The sequence below is a fragment of the Sander lucioperca genome, chromosome 12 (assembly GCF_008315115.2).
Source record: "Sander lucioperca isolate FBNREF2018 chromosome 12, SLUC_FBN_1.2, whole genome shotgun sequence".
NCBI classification, from domain to species: domain Eukaryota; kingdom Metazoa; phylum Chordata; class Actinopteri; order Perciformes; family Percidae; genus Sander; species Sander lucioperca.
The window spans coordinates 8,566,743-8,580,450 of NC_050184.1; the positions used below are offsets into that span (position 1 = coordinate 8,566,743).

Below are 13,708 nucleotides of genomic sequence, written 5' to 3' on the forward strand. Positions count from 1 at the left end.
ACTTGCAATGTAATCTACTTGATGGGTTATCAATGCTAGCTTTTGCTTTCACCATTGTGTTACTGCACTCTGATCCCAATTTTATCTGATGTTAATAATGTGCATTTGAGGCCCTCGCTGCCTTCAATAATACACATCTATCCACTGAGTATGCAAATACTATTTTCCTTGTTAGCTATTGGTCCATCTCTTGAAACAGAGAATGAGTTATGTAAAGAAAAAAAGGTTTGAAGGAAGATGGAAGCCATATGTGTTGTTTGAGTCAGGGTTGGATAAGAGAGTTGCAAAAGCTATGATCTGTGTGTCTTCTAGACCATTTATTGTTAAATAATCACTTTAGTCATGACAGGTATTTGGCTTTAATATCTGGGACCTTTCAGATTCTCTTTTCTTTTTCTGGTTCAGCTGATTATACTGTAGGTTTGAGTGCAAATGTCCGTCTATGCTGCACAGAAATGCAGCATTAGAAACTCAAGTTTTCTCATGAAGAATGATGTGTGTGTTTGTAATATTTTCACAAACTAGGTAAGCGGTTATACACAAGCTAAGCAAGGCTTTATTTCCTTGCTCAAAAATGCCTGCTACTAAAATCACAGCATAAAGAGCTTTGGGCATTGAACAAAATTAACCAGCAGAATCATTCAAACCTACTGTATATTAAAAATAAATGAAATATCATTTCAGAACCCCCATATTTCAGCTCTATTTGTCTTTTGTTTGACTGACAGGACAGGGACAGTTCTGGTGCCACCGTTCTCCACCTTGCATCCCGCTTCAGTCACCATGAGATCACTGACTGGCTGCTGAAGAGTGGCGAGGTGGACCCGGGGGCCTCCACCGATACCGGCGCCATACCCGTTCACTATGCTGCTGCCAAGGGAGACCTGCCCTCTCTCCGACTGTTGCTGGGGCACAGCCCAAAGTAAGAGCGAAACGGTTTTGTCCCTGCAGCAGTCTGTAAGCGTGTCAGTGTGATTTATAAGTTGTTGATTTCTTCTCGCTGTTGTCTAGTAGTGATTTTATTTGGTAACTTGTAGGATTTAAGATCTTTGGTGCAGGGAAAGCAGATGCCTTCGTTTAGAACACTATCTCTAAAAGCAGGCTGGGTGTCATTGACATACAGTACTTTACACAAATTATACAAGATGTTATCTGTGTGATATTTAGTAATACACAAGAACGGTATTTTAACTTTCTGATGGTGAGCATCCATATAACCGATCAGTGTTAAATGTGTCGATCTCTAGAAGTTACTTTCAATCATCACCTTTCTATTATTCCCATCCTCTGTGTTTAGTTATTGTTCCGCCTATGAAAGACATTTTAATGCATGTTACTGAAATTTCAAAATTACAATTAAAATCTGGGGACGGTCATGTTAACTGTTTAACATATATGACAAAGTTAGGATAAACATCCCAAATCAATATAAAAGTACATTATTTATATTACATATACAATGGGATATAAAGCTAAACACCCGTACCTAATCCACCACACATCTACTACTCTCTCTTTCTTTGACCTGATACCGTTCAACACCTCCTTCGAATTTGATTTTAAAAGAGCCTTTAGGCTATGGCAACTTTTGGATTTTTGTAGGCTCTAGTCAGTTTTCTTCAACTGTTTGTAACTGAAACAGGTTACAGTAGATTCACTGTTCATATTTCAGACTGCTGGCACTGTGGCAGTCCGACAATGATAATTTATCTACCAGATTTTAAAAGGACAACAAGTCAACTCTTAATTCCTTTCAGATGCTTACCAAACAAATGAGGACTGATAAAAAAACATCTGGAGTTTTGGTCAGTAGATCGGCTTTGGGCTCATACTGTAGGTAGTATTTACAGCACCAACTGGCACTGGTAAGAATCAATCTAAACCTTGCTTTTTTTATACCTGTAGAGCAATCAAAATACTTTGTGTTCAAATCCCATTTAGAAAGAAAACCTTAGTGGTTTTACTTTCCCAAAATACTGCACGCTACCATAGCCCCATGTGCTGATTATGTAACACATCTATAATAATTTCAATAATGTTGACACAAGTCTGCATCAGAGCCATGTCAACAATCAAATAAGTGTTTGTGATCTTATATTTTTGTTACCAACCTGCACCGTCAATTGCAAAATTAGGTCCAATGTAAGGCTGCCAATTATTTTCTCTATTAATCGATTATTTAATAGAAAAATTAAAAATGCCTATCACAATACCCTAGAGCACAAGTGACATCATTAAATGTCTTGTTATGAACCCAAACAGTTCAAACCCAAACATATTCAAATTACTATAAATACTATAATGCAAGACCAAGAAAAGCAGCAAATTCCCACATTTGAGAACCAGAACCATCATTAAGTGTTTAAAAGGAATCTGCAACTATTTTGTTAATTGATTCATCGTTTTATCGACTGCTATAGTAAGAAGTGTTTGTGTGTGCACGTGATGTGTGTGACTCCCCCTTGATGAATATCATCCCTAATCAGTTCAGTGTCAGACCCACCAGTGCCCTGTAGAGATAACGCCCTCCCATATAGCCCATTACATCTAGAAGGACACGGGTGAGGCGCTGTCTTTTCTGGGAAGCAGCACTGAGCACATGACAGGATGAGCACAAACCAACACCACAGACACTTTCTAAGCAGCAACCAGGTCACTTGCAGGTAATATCTACTAAAAAAAAAAGGTGGCATGTCACCATACACAGGAAAATATGCAGCATCGGGATTCTGAACTGCAGTTTTGTTATAAAGTGTATTACCATCAGATCACTGTGAATTCCTTTTTGTCAAAAGTATTCACAGGGATTTGTGTTGGACATTGCCAAGTAGGTGAGTGGGATAATTATCTGTTAATTAGAGCCAGACCAACACTTAAGGTGCTGGCACACCAAGCAGACAGCAAAGAACTAGTGGCGATGAAGGCCGACTGAGCGTCTCCTCACATTGCCTGTGTCAAAAAGTTGCACTTGAACAGACAGCAAAGACTACAGTCGACCAATTAGCACGTACGTTCTGCGCCTGTGTGAGAGGAAATAACTCTCCATGCCAGCAGGATCTATTCGTCAGTCAAAAAGGGGAAACTGGATATATAAACCGTTGCTATGATACATACAACAAAACAGTGTTTGCCCTTCTGACACCAGGAATTGGCTAACCAGATTGTACATCTCCTGGACTGTCATCCTTTCTCTCTGCGGTGGGGAAGCGGGAGACCAAGAAGCCTGTTGCGGCCGGATGGCTAGTTAGCTAGCTAATTTCACACAACATGCCTTCATGCTACACTGGTTACAAAAAATGAGTCGAACAAAGTTGTGCGTCCTCTCAGTCATTTTCTTGCTTTCCTCACTACCGCTTTTCTTCTCGTTACTAGTTCCCTTATATATTAATTAAGCTCAATAGCCAATCAGATGGATTCCTCTCACCAGCATCTTTCAACATGTTGAATCGGCCGGAAAAAAGCCAGTGAGGGCTGACCGGGGTCGACGAGTTGCAACAGTGTGTGACACACCGCAAAAACTAGGGCGACGGACGCTCACCGTCAGACCAACGGCCGACAATCTCCTGGGTGTGTCAGCACCTTTACAGTCACTGGAGTAAACAAAGTAAACACTGTGAGAGAAGGTGTTAGCTTTTTTTCCTCTAAATAAACAGCTCTTCATATTTCATGAAAAGATCCATGTTGTGACACTCTAGTTTATGTCCAATTGTGATTGATATTTGTTATATGGCTGCATTGCAGCACTACATACGTATGCATTTAACTGACACATATGGGGAGTGTACAAGTAGGGTCCAGTGACTTGCTCAGTGGCTTCTCAGTAGTGTGGCTGTAGATTGTTTTTTCCCTACAGAGTGGTAAACAATTAATGCTTTTTAAACTTAAATTAGTCATTTTTATGTTAGTGATATTAAAGTGAATTACGCGAACAGGTCCATCTGGGTAACGTTAAGTAGGCAAGACTATTGGTACCTTGTTTGGTTTGTTTTTCAGTTTAGCATTATTGATATCAACACCTGTCTGGTTGTAAAAGAATAAAAAAGGAAAATATAGCGATAACTGTTGAGCTAATGCATGTTCTCTCTGCAGATGTCTACTTCAGCTATCATCAATGATCACTAACTGCTGCCATAAACAAATACAAATGTAATTCATTTACGACATGGTCTTTAAGCTAAGCGGCATTGTCTGTTGAACTGCTTTGACTTTGATGACCTGAGCAGGATGAGCAGCTTGTCCAGACTCCAGGCACTAACCTTGTGCTCTGCACTTCCAATATTGTGTGGTTGCACCCCAGACAGGTGCATAGCTGCTGAAAATTTAATGAGCCTCAGGGACATGGTAGCTCCCTGATAGCTGTGCCCCATTCACTCTTCTCCACCACCACTCCCACTGTTGCTGTTTACCACCATCTCCACGGCGACGCACAGTAGCACCCAACCAGCGATAAGATAATGAGGAAAACAAATCGGTTTGAATAGATGGGCTGCTTTCTAGTAACTCGCCTCAGGCATTGTTCAAAATTGAACTTTGCAGGAGAGAGATAGCATTCTTGTTTCAAGGTTTATTACAAGCTGCTAATTTGTATCAGCGAGTTTTAAGAGGTAATTAGATGGCTCAGGGTTTGTTCTGCTTGAAAAACCACAAGGCCAACATGACCCCCTCTCTGTTACATCATCACTTTAGTAACTGGCAGCCTAAAATGTCCAAAATGTGATGAAAGGCCAGTGCTTGTAGGATCCACTGAGTTCATTGCACGTTTTTTTTTTATTTTTTTTTATTGTATAGTTATTATTTTAGGATAAAAGTATTACAAGTGAAACACGACGAACACGTTTTCTTTTAAATGACAAGTGCCCAGGTCAGAAGTCCCCCGTAAAGTATAGACAAGCCTCAGGGGAGAGGTCTTACCATGAAATGGCTGCAGCATTCAGCTGTCTGCAATGTTGTACTCATTAAGCAATCACAATCTTGTTTGTGTTACAATTGGCACAGCACAGATGCAGCTTTGTTTACCGATATTTTAGTGTTTGTTAGATTTTCTAAGCTACATCTGAATTGGTATTTGCTGCTGTGCCTCTGCTGATAGCCTCGGTACACAAAGGAGTAAATGAATGAACATGAGAGAGAGAGAGAGAGAGAGAGAGAGAGAGAGAGAGAGAGAGAGAGAGAGAGAGAGAGAGAGAGAGATACACTACAGACATGTTATGTAATCAATTAGTGTAGATTAAGATCTTTGGCCAAGCCATAAATCCAACATGCAGTTGAAAAGGGTATTCACGGGCGGGATACTCTTCTAATTCATATATAGACTTATTTAGTCTTATACTTTTCTCACTTTTCTTTTTGACAGAACAGCTGCTGAAACAGGAGTACTGTATAACTCAAATGGCTCATACAGTCGAGCATAAAATGACTTTAGTAGCATTCCTTTCCTTAACCTTCAAAGAAAGGAAAAGTTCCAAAAGAAGGCAGTTCATCCTGTATCCAAGTATCTGATATAGTAGCAAGGCACATATTCAATGCTAGCATAGATAAGAAAAGACAGTATGAAGATTAATAAAGATGACAAAATTAAGTGATTAAGATGGCTGTTAAACACAGTATTTTCTAAGGATACGACTACACTCTAGCTTCTTTTCTGAAGGTAATTTGGTAAGGGGTGAGTAGAGTTTTTTTACTCAGCAAATTGATTTTCTTCAGCACTAATCTTCTTAACTTCTTGATACAAGTTGGATAAAAAAAAAAAAAATGCAATGTAACGTGCCATTTTCAGATGCTTTCGAACAGAGGGCCCACAGTATTACAACTACAACTAACCCTAACCCTAACTTTGTAAAACTATTGTTTTCAAGTTATAATAATAATAATATATATTTATCAGACTCACAAGTAGGTCCATAGCAAGAGTTTAGATGAGAATTGAAAACAGCTCTTCCTAGGACTTGTTAGAGCCTCTATGATCCTATTTCCTGACTCATCCAAACAACACATAAATGTACACATTAATTGCCTCAATAGTGCCTCACATGTAAAAACACCAGCATTTACAAACAATTGGCTGGCACTATGCCATCTGGATGCCTCATCGCATCATTATATGCCACAGTGAGTCTGCGCAGACTACTTTTCCTGTAGCTCCACCAGACAATTGCAGAACACGTACTAAACTTGCGAAACTTGTTAAAACCTCAGACGTGCAATTCTTAAAGTTAAGGATTACATGCTCTTCTACAGGTTTAAGAACTCATTAGACAAACTGGCAATATGCATTGGTATTGAGCTGAACACAAGGCCATTTCATCTAGTTTTGATTATGTGTAGCACCAGTGGGAATCATACCCTAATCGCCTGAACTGTTCTACTCATGTAGGACCACATTAAATGTCCCTGTGTGTCTCTACATGTTTGTTGTCTGTGTTTTAACATTGTTGTCTTCGTGTAGTTTTTGGGCTCTGCTGTTAACAGTTATAACCTCTAAAAGATATAGGTAAGAGCTGCATATTATTTAATCACTACATTCCCATGATGAAATTTGTCACATCTTTCAAAATGTCATACACAATAAACTTGGGTTAAAGAGCATAGATTCTCCCACAACATTATTCATTATTTAGACAGGAAAAACCACTGAGAAGCTAACAAGCCTCCATCAGACAAGAAGACCATTAGTGTGACATCAATTACTCTGCTAGTAATAAAGCCTTGGTCTTTGTTACCGTGTACATGGGGGGAAGGGAGGGGGCAGTGTACAGACAATTACTGGAGTAAAAAAACTTATCGGAGCTGAACTGGAAATATATCAAATGTCTGCTACTGCTAAGTGTTTTTTTCCCCCCTTTGAGTGACAAAGTGACTGACGAGGTAGCGCCCCTTGTGGCACTTGCTAGCTCCATCGTCACACAAGGCTAACCTCTTTCTGAGCTTTTTGAAATCCACACCTGTTCTCCAAAAGCACTTCTTTAATGGAGTGTTCAACCCTCTTCACTTTGGAGAGTGACAAAGGCAGCGTGTGCTTTTGTTAGAATCGTATCGGTCTTACCTTGAATACACTCAACGTTGTCACTCTCACAAAGTTTGTGGTTAGGATTAATGACAAATGTATACTTCTCTCTTATACAGGCCCAAGTGAGCAGGTGAACGTCAGTCCACTTTGGTTACACTTATCAATTATTAACAGGTCTGCCCACTTCCTGATGACCGAACCGTTGATTACTTCCCCTACTTACTTCTTTTACTTATTTTTGAAATATTTAAAGTGTTCTTGTTTTTACTTTTCCTCTCTATCGCCCAGACTTCAATTGTGTATTCTAACATTTTTCCTGCAAGACAAGACACATTCTTGCTCAGAATAGGACCTAAATAATCATAAGCAGATACAACCTTTCATGTTAAGATTTGGACCAGAACATGTTGTCATCCACGTTATTTTAATGCAAGGTCTTTTGTCACCAGAGTTTTGGCCTTGAGCCACATCCTTTACAACGAAAGTTTGGCAGGGTCATGTTTGTGTCTACAAGATCGACCCCTCCACTTAAGCCCTGCCTCTCATTTCCCTCACCTTCTACACTCCTCTTTACCTACTCAGTCTGTCTTATCCACTGGCAAACCTTCGTTAAGCACAAAGCAAGTCGGGCAAAGCCAGTGGAGTGCTAATCCTCTTAGGAGACTCATTGCTCATTTGTCAGGGTCCAAATAAAGCACACCCTTATGGGATTTAGTGAGAAAGCATTCACTCCCTGACCTCTCACTGTGGCTGAAAAGATCTGGGACGTGGAGGGATACAGGCATTGGATGGGCTTTTGCATTGGAGACGGAGCTAAGGACCTTTGGAAATCTGGGAGCGGAATTTGGTTCAGCGTCACTGCTGTCTGCTCTCAAAAATAGCCATATGTTGACATTGACAACGGGATGGTTTCCTGTCAGTTACCTGTGTCCTTCAGACTACATTGACACATCCAACCTTTCAGATGAATGTGTTTCTGTGATCAGACACCTGAAATAGTATAAACAGTGATCTGATAGCAGTGTCTGAAGAGCACACCATTTGTGTATGGGGTAATTATTAGTGGATATTTTAAATGAATTGATCTGAGTTGAAAAGAGGAAGTAGACAAGCTGCCATTACTGCAGTGGCACCTCACTAGAAAATCTGCACACAGCACTAATATATGTAAAAGTTTTCCCTTTCAAGAGGTTTTGCTGAAAAATCTTCCCAGCAGATCATGTAGAACCGGTTATATGTTGAAAATATAGATATCAAATTAAAATAAAATGTAGTTATTTTAAAAAATTTTGTACATATTTTTAACTTTTCAACAAAATTTAGTCCAGTTTTAAAAGACTGCAGATGTCTTTTCTGGGCTGTGCTGTCATCAGCTGCTCCAACAACAAACTGAGACTTTAGGGGGAAAAACGAAAAGTAAAAGCTACAAGAATGCTCCATGAAATTAATTTTTACATTCATAAATCTCCATTATCATTATTTATTCATGTTTACGGGCCAATGGTGGGCTGCCACCCCGCTTATCTCTTGCTAACTTGGTACTACGTTTCCTGGCCGTAGGTCCACTTTACAATATCATGTGTTTTTTCCCTCCACCTAGTCCTGGGTCTTCTTCCTCGGGGAAGACCCAGGACTAGGTGGAGGGATTATATCTCCAACCTGGCCTGGGAACACCTCGGGATCCCCCAGTCGAAGCTGGTTAATATGGCTCGGGAAAGGGAAGTTTGGGGTCCCCTGCTGGTGCTGCTACCCCCGCGACCCGATACCGGATAAGCGGACGAAGATGGATGGATGTGTTATTTTCCAGTCTTGGTCTCAATGTAGAGTTTTACTGTCTCGTGGTTAAAATTGCAAGAATCGAAGCCTGGTAAAACAGAATCTTTTGAATTTTGAATAAGGAATTAAATGGGTAATTTTCACAGCAAGCACAAACTACTTAAGAATGAAGTGACATAAGTTAGTGAATGTGACTTTCTAGGCACAACAACAGAGGCAAACTGGTGCTTGGTGCATGGTTTTGCATTCAATTTAAATGTTGCATTGTCATTTGAAACCAAGGCTCTCCTCTTTAGTTTATTTGGCCTGAAAAGATTGCTGTAAATAATCCATGCATCCATTCATTTTACTTAAAATATATATGCTATATGTACAAATAACATTTATTTTATTCATACTTAATTTGCATTTGTATTAAAAGCTAAAGATACTTTACAAAATAGTATGTTAGACAACAATGTGTGTGGCCAGTCACAAACGTTTGTACTCCGGATATCATAAAGCCGAAATTCCAATGGGTTGCAGTTAAAATCCACAATTTTAAGTACGTGGGTGTCAGTAGATGTTATGGATGCAGAGAATAGGTGTAAGTAACTCTTCTTTCATTCCAGTTTAGTGATGAAGGATGAAGAGGCTGCAACATACAACTTCCATTATAGCTATTTTGTCTCCATGTGTCTTCATTTTACGGTTTAATTTTCCTACAGCGTTGTCAACTCCCAAACTAAGAATGGTGCCACGCCGCTCTACCTGGCCTGCCAGGAGGGTCATTTGGAGGTCGTCCAGTACCTGGTCAAGGATTGTGGGGCAGATCCGAGCATCAGAGCCAATGACGGGATGACACCTCTGCATGCTGCTGCCCAGATGGGCCACAACACTGTCATCGTCTGGCTGGTATGTTGGGATATCAGGACACTACAGAACAAATCTTGTGTACAAATAGAGTACATGGATTTATTCCTTGATCCACAACACTTTCTTAATACAGTTAATGCAGTTTCATATTCAAAATGACACTTTGTTAACACCAGAAGAACTTTCAAAAATGTGCCATGACCATATTTTTAATAGACTGTGAAGGCAAAGTTTTTCTAACTTTTTTCCCCAAAAGCAGCTTCATTAATTCCTAATGTTTTAGAAGATGACTTGATGAGATGAGAATAACTTACCGGTATATCATTATCCTCCCTCCTTTAGATGAATTGCATAGAGATCGGCCTGACAGACAGGGACAGTGACGGGGCCACCGCCATGCACTTTGCAGCCAGTCGTGGCCATGCAAAGGTGCTCAGCTGGCTGCTGCTGCACGGCGGAGAGATTGTCACTGACAACTGGGGAGGGAGCCCGCTTCACGACGCTGCAGAGAACGGTGAACTGGAGGTGTGTTTTGTTTTTTACTTCTATAGTGCTCTATATAGCCTTATAAATTACAATGTTATGTAAACAATATTCATATAATTCATGTAGGAGCATTATGATTATCGCTGCTCACATATCCATACAGAGTTTCACATTTAACCATCTGTTTTGAATGAATGGCCTCTAGCTTATGGTTTTACCACCACTCCATTACCTTATACTTTGACTAACGTTTTGTTATGTCAAGTCTGGTCAGTCTGCTTTTTCAGTACAAGCTTGATGTATTAAACATGGAGAAAATTGCATTTTTTGTCTGACATTTGCACTGCATAAGAAGAGTTTGAAATTGAACTTAAAGGAAACTGACCCAAACCATGACTTACAGGGTACTGGCCCAAGTTTTGGCCTGGAGAGAACATTTTTAGGAAGCTAACTGAGACACAAGTCAATATTTTATTTTATATTATTTTAGTTTTTTTAACCTTCATTTATCCAGGTAAGTCGATTGAGAACAATTTCTCATTTGCAACGACGACCTGTCATATTCACACAGTTCCACATTCATACCTGGAAGCTGCCCAGTACAACCACAGTCTGATCTGCTGGACAGTGAGAAGCTCCACTGGAGCGGTTGGAGGTTAAGGGCCGTGCTCAAGGGCACCTCCCGGTCCCAAGCTCACTTCTCTAACCTCTAGGCCACCACTCCCCCCTATGGCAACACAAAGCTTTCCCTATGAACAAGCAGCTTAGTCTGGCTTCCACTTGGCACTTGACAGGGGGGTTTCAAAATAGATGCTTTAAACTATTCCAAGTTTATTTTGATTACCAGAAATGCTTTGTATTAACAAAGTGGAAGGTTTCCCCCATCATTTAGAAACAAACCACATCAACCCTACACTAAGTATTCTGATTTTATGAAGCATATTTCATTTCCTGTTACCCATATCAGTGATTATATTATTTATGAGCAACACTGTGTACATATGTCTATGAAATAGATTGTCAGTTACTAATCAGTTCATATTCTGCATCCACCTAGTGAGGATCTTATAACTAATTCATATGTAGTTATGGATATTTTTAGATTAATAAAAGTAAATGTAACAAGTTGTTTTACAATATGTTTCTCTTGTATACTTGGTAAAGTGCTGTATTGTAGTGTAAATTTGCAAAAACTAGAATTTCTGTCAACACTGTGGTCTACATCCGAGTTGTGTAATTATTCAGCCAATACTTTCAACTTTTGAGACAGTTTCCGCAGAACTAATCATCTGCCAGGTTTTTGTGCAAGTTAGATTTACTCTAACTGATTTAAGCCCAGTAGTCACTTTGACTGACACTGTCATTTTCTCCATCTTATTCATATCTGACTTTTACCACTTTCTCCGTTTCTCATGTCACTCTCCAGTGCTGTCAGATCCTTGTGGTCAATGGGGTGGACTTGGGCATCAGGGACCAGGACGGCTTCACAGCAGCAGACCTGGCTGAATACAACGGCCACTCCCAGTGTGCCAAGTATCTGCGCACTGTGGAGAACATGGTAAGAGACACAGCTGTGCATCCTGACCAATTCTAACCTTCCTGTGGACAGGGCCAACCCTAGCAGGATATTATCAATGAGGATCAAAGTATTTTAATTTACACAAACTTTAAATCCCATCTAAGAAATAAACCTTAAGTAAGAAGAAACATTAGGTGTACGTAGGTAGTTTATTCTATCTTGATCAAATCATTGGCTGCCCCTTAAAATACTTTTTTCTAATTTTATATCTAATAATATTCACATTAACAACAATACAACATTTAATTATTTTTACATCATAAACAATATCTCAAACTCTACTGATTGGATTTTCCTAAAACTTGACTGAAGGATGTGCTACTTGCTCTTTAACACCAACTGCAGCCCTCCAGGTCAGTGGTTCCCAACCTAGGGGCTGGGACCCCAAATGTCGCGCTGGACAAATCTGAGGGGGTTACAAGATGACTAAAGAGATAAAGCAAAGAAAAAAGAAAGAAATATATTTCAGTTTTTTCCACTGTTTTTGTGATATCTGGATATGTTCATCTTTGTCAAGCCAAATATCCAATTGAAACTATCCAAGAAGCAAAATCACTCTTTGGGTGAAGTGTTCATAATTATCTGTTTGCAGATAGTTTGTAATTTACGCCCACACTAGGGACATGACCGAGGGACGGGGTCATAAATAGACTTCAAGGTTTGGAACCACAGCTTTAGTTGCTTCACTTTTTTGTTGAATGTCTCAGACACTGCTGGTTAGGTTCTCATCTAACTTGGGACATATGTCTTATCAATTTGTTTTTTGCATTTTGTAACACTAATTGGTCTAATGGGAACTCAAAACAAGAAAACATACAGCATTTGTTCAAGACAGAGGCATGTGAACTGTTGCCTTGTTTGTTCTATCAACAGCACTAATACCCAACTTCCACTTCAGTCCAGCTCTGCATGAAATGCTCTGCAATTGAAATTGAGTTATAATGTCTAGTGACTACATATTCCACGACCAAACTATGGTCCAAATTCTGTGTTGTATTAGTCAAACATTTGATTTTTTTTATATTCTAATGATGATTAATAATTCAAATTCTTCCTTAGTTGGTCCCCCAGAGCCAAAAACACAACCTTGGAAAACAAGACTGTCGCTGCGCCAACATGTCCCTTGACTGACATCAGTTTTTCTCTGCTAATTAGCAGAGCTATTAACACTTGATTAACAGTGGACTCCACAGCTTCAACCCACTGATATCCCCAAGTGGCCAGAGGAATAATAACTCCTCCACGCTGAACTCTCTTTGGTGTGTGGGAAACATATTTCCTCCCTCTTGTACTCTTCCCATTAGGGACATGCAGCCAACTGAATCCTGTGCTGTGGAAAAGCAGCGAGCCCCAGAGCCTTTTTGATCAGCTGTGAGAAGTTTCATTAGTGTGCAGTAATTAAACTCATAATGCTGTTCTCCTCATGTTAAGCATCAGGGACTGAGAGGAAGTGAGATTTAAGAACTGATGAACGTATCCGTTGTGTAATGACACTGTATCCTTTTAAATCTATTTGATCTAATTACATTTACCAGACATGTTTCAATAATTACCAATTACTTAAGAATTAATTAATAAATTAATGGTTTTGTTGTTTTTACTACTGTGGAAATCATATCCACATCTTGGGCAATTCAACAAACCGATATAATGACGCTTGTATTCATGAAGTTCATCCTCTGACAGAGTGTGGAGCACCGTGTTTTGTCTCGGGACCCCTCAATGGACCTCGAGTACAAGCAGCCGGACTCGGGCCTCTCGTCCCCAAACACCACCATGCCCCCTGCCAACCAGGCTGCACACTATGACATCAGTTCACCATCCAGCTCCCTGTCCAACTATGACTCAGCCAACTCCAGCCAGTCCAGCACTGGCGAGAAAAGGAGCAGCTTAACATTGCCACGAGGCCTGCCCGCTCAGCTGAACACAGTCGCACACACAGGTCTGCAACGCATGTAGTAAAAATTTAAAACATTTTACACTTTAAACTAGAATTTTGTTTTATA

General features: G+C 39.9%; 1 protein-coding gene across 5 annotated transcripts in view; it reads left to right on the forward strand.

Annotated features, from left to right (window-relative positions):
• The window catches only part of espn (espin), a 47,025-nt gene that overhangs the window by 3,379 nt on the left and 29,938 nt on the right, over positions 1 to 13,708 (forward strand). For all 5 annotated transcript variants that reach the window (XM_036008326.1, XM_031286643.2, XM_036008325.1 and 2 more), the window contains exons 2-6: positions 729 to 922; positions 9,490 to 9,676; positions 9,980 to 10,162; positions 11,550 to 11,681; positions 13,389 to 13,644. In XM_036008326.1, the coding sequence (XP_035864219.1) occupies positions 729 to 922; positions 9,490 to 9,676; positions 9,980 to 10,162; positions 11,550 to 11,681; positions 13,389 to 13,644 (952 nt within the window). The remainder of the gene's footprint in view (positions 1 to 728; positions 923 to 9,489; positions 9,677 to 9,979; positions 10,163 to 11,549; positions 11,682 to 13,388; positions 13,645 to 13,708) is intronic.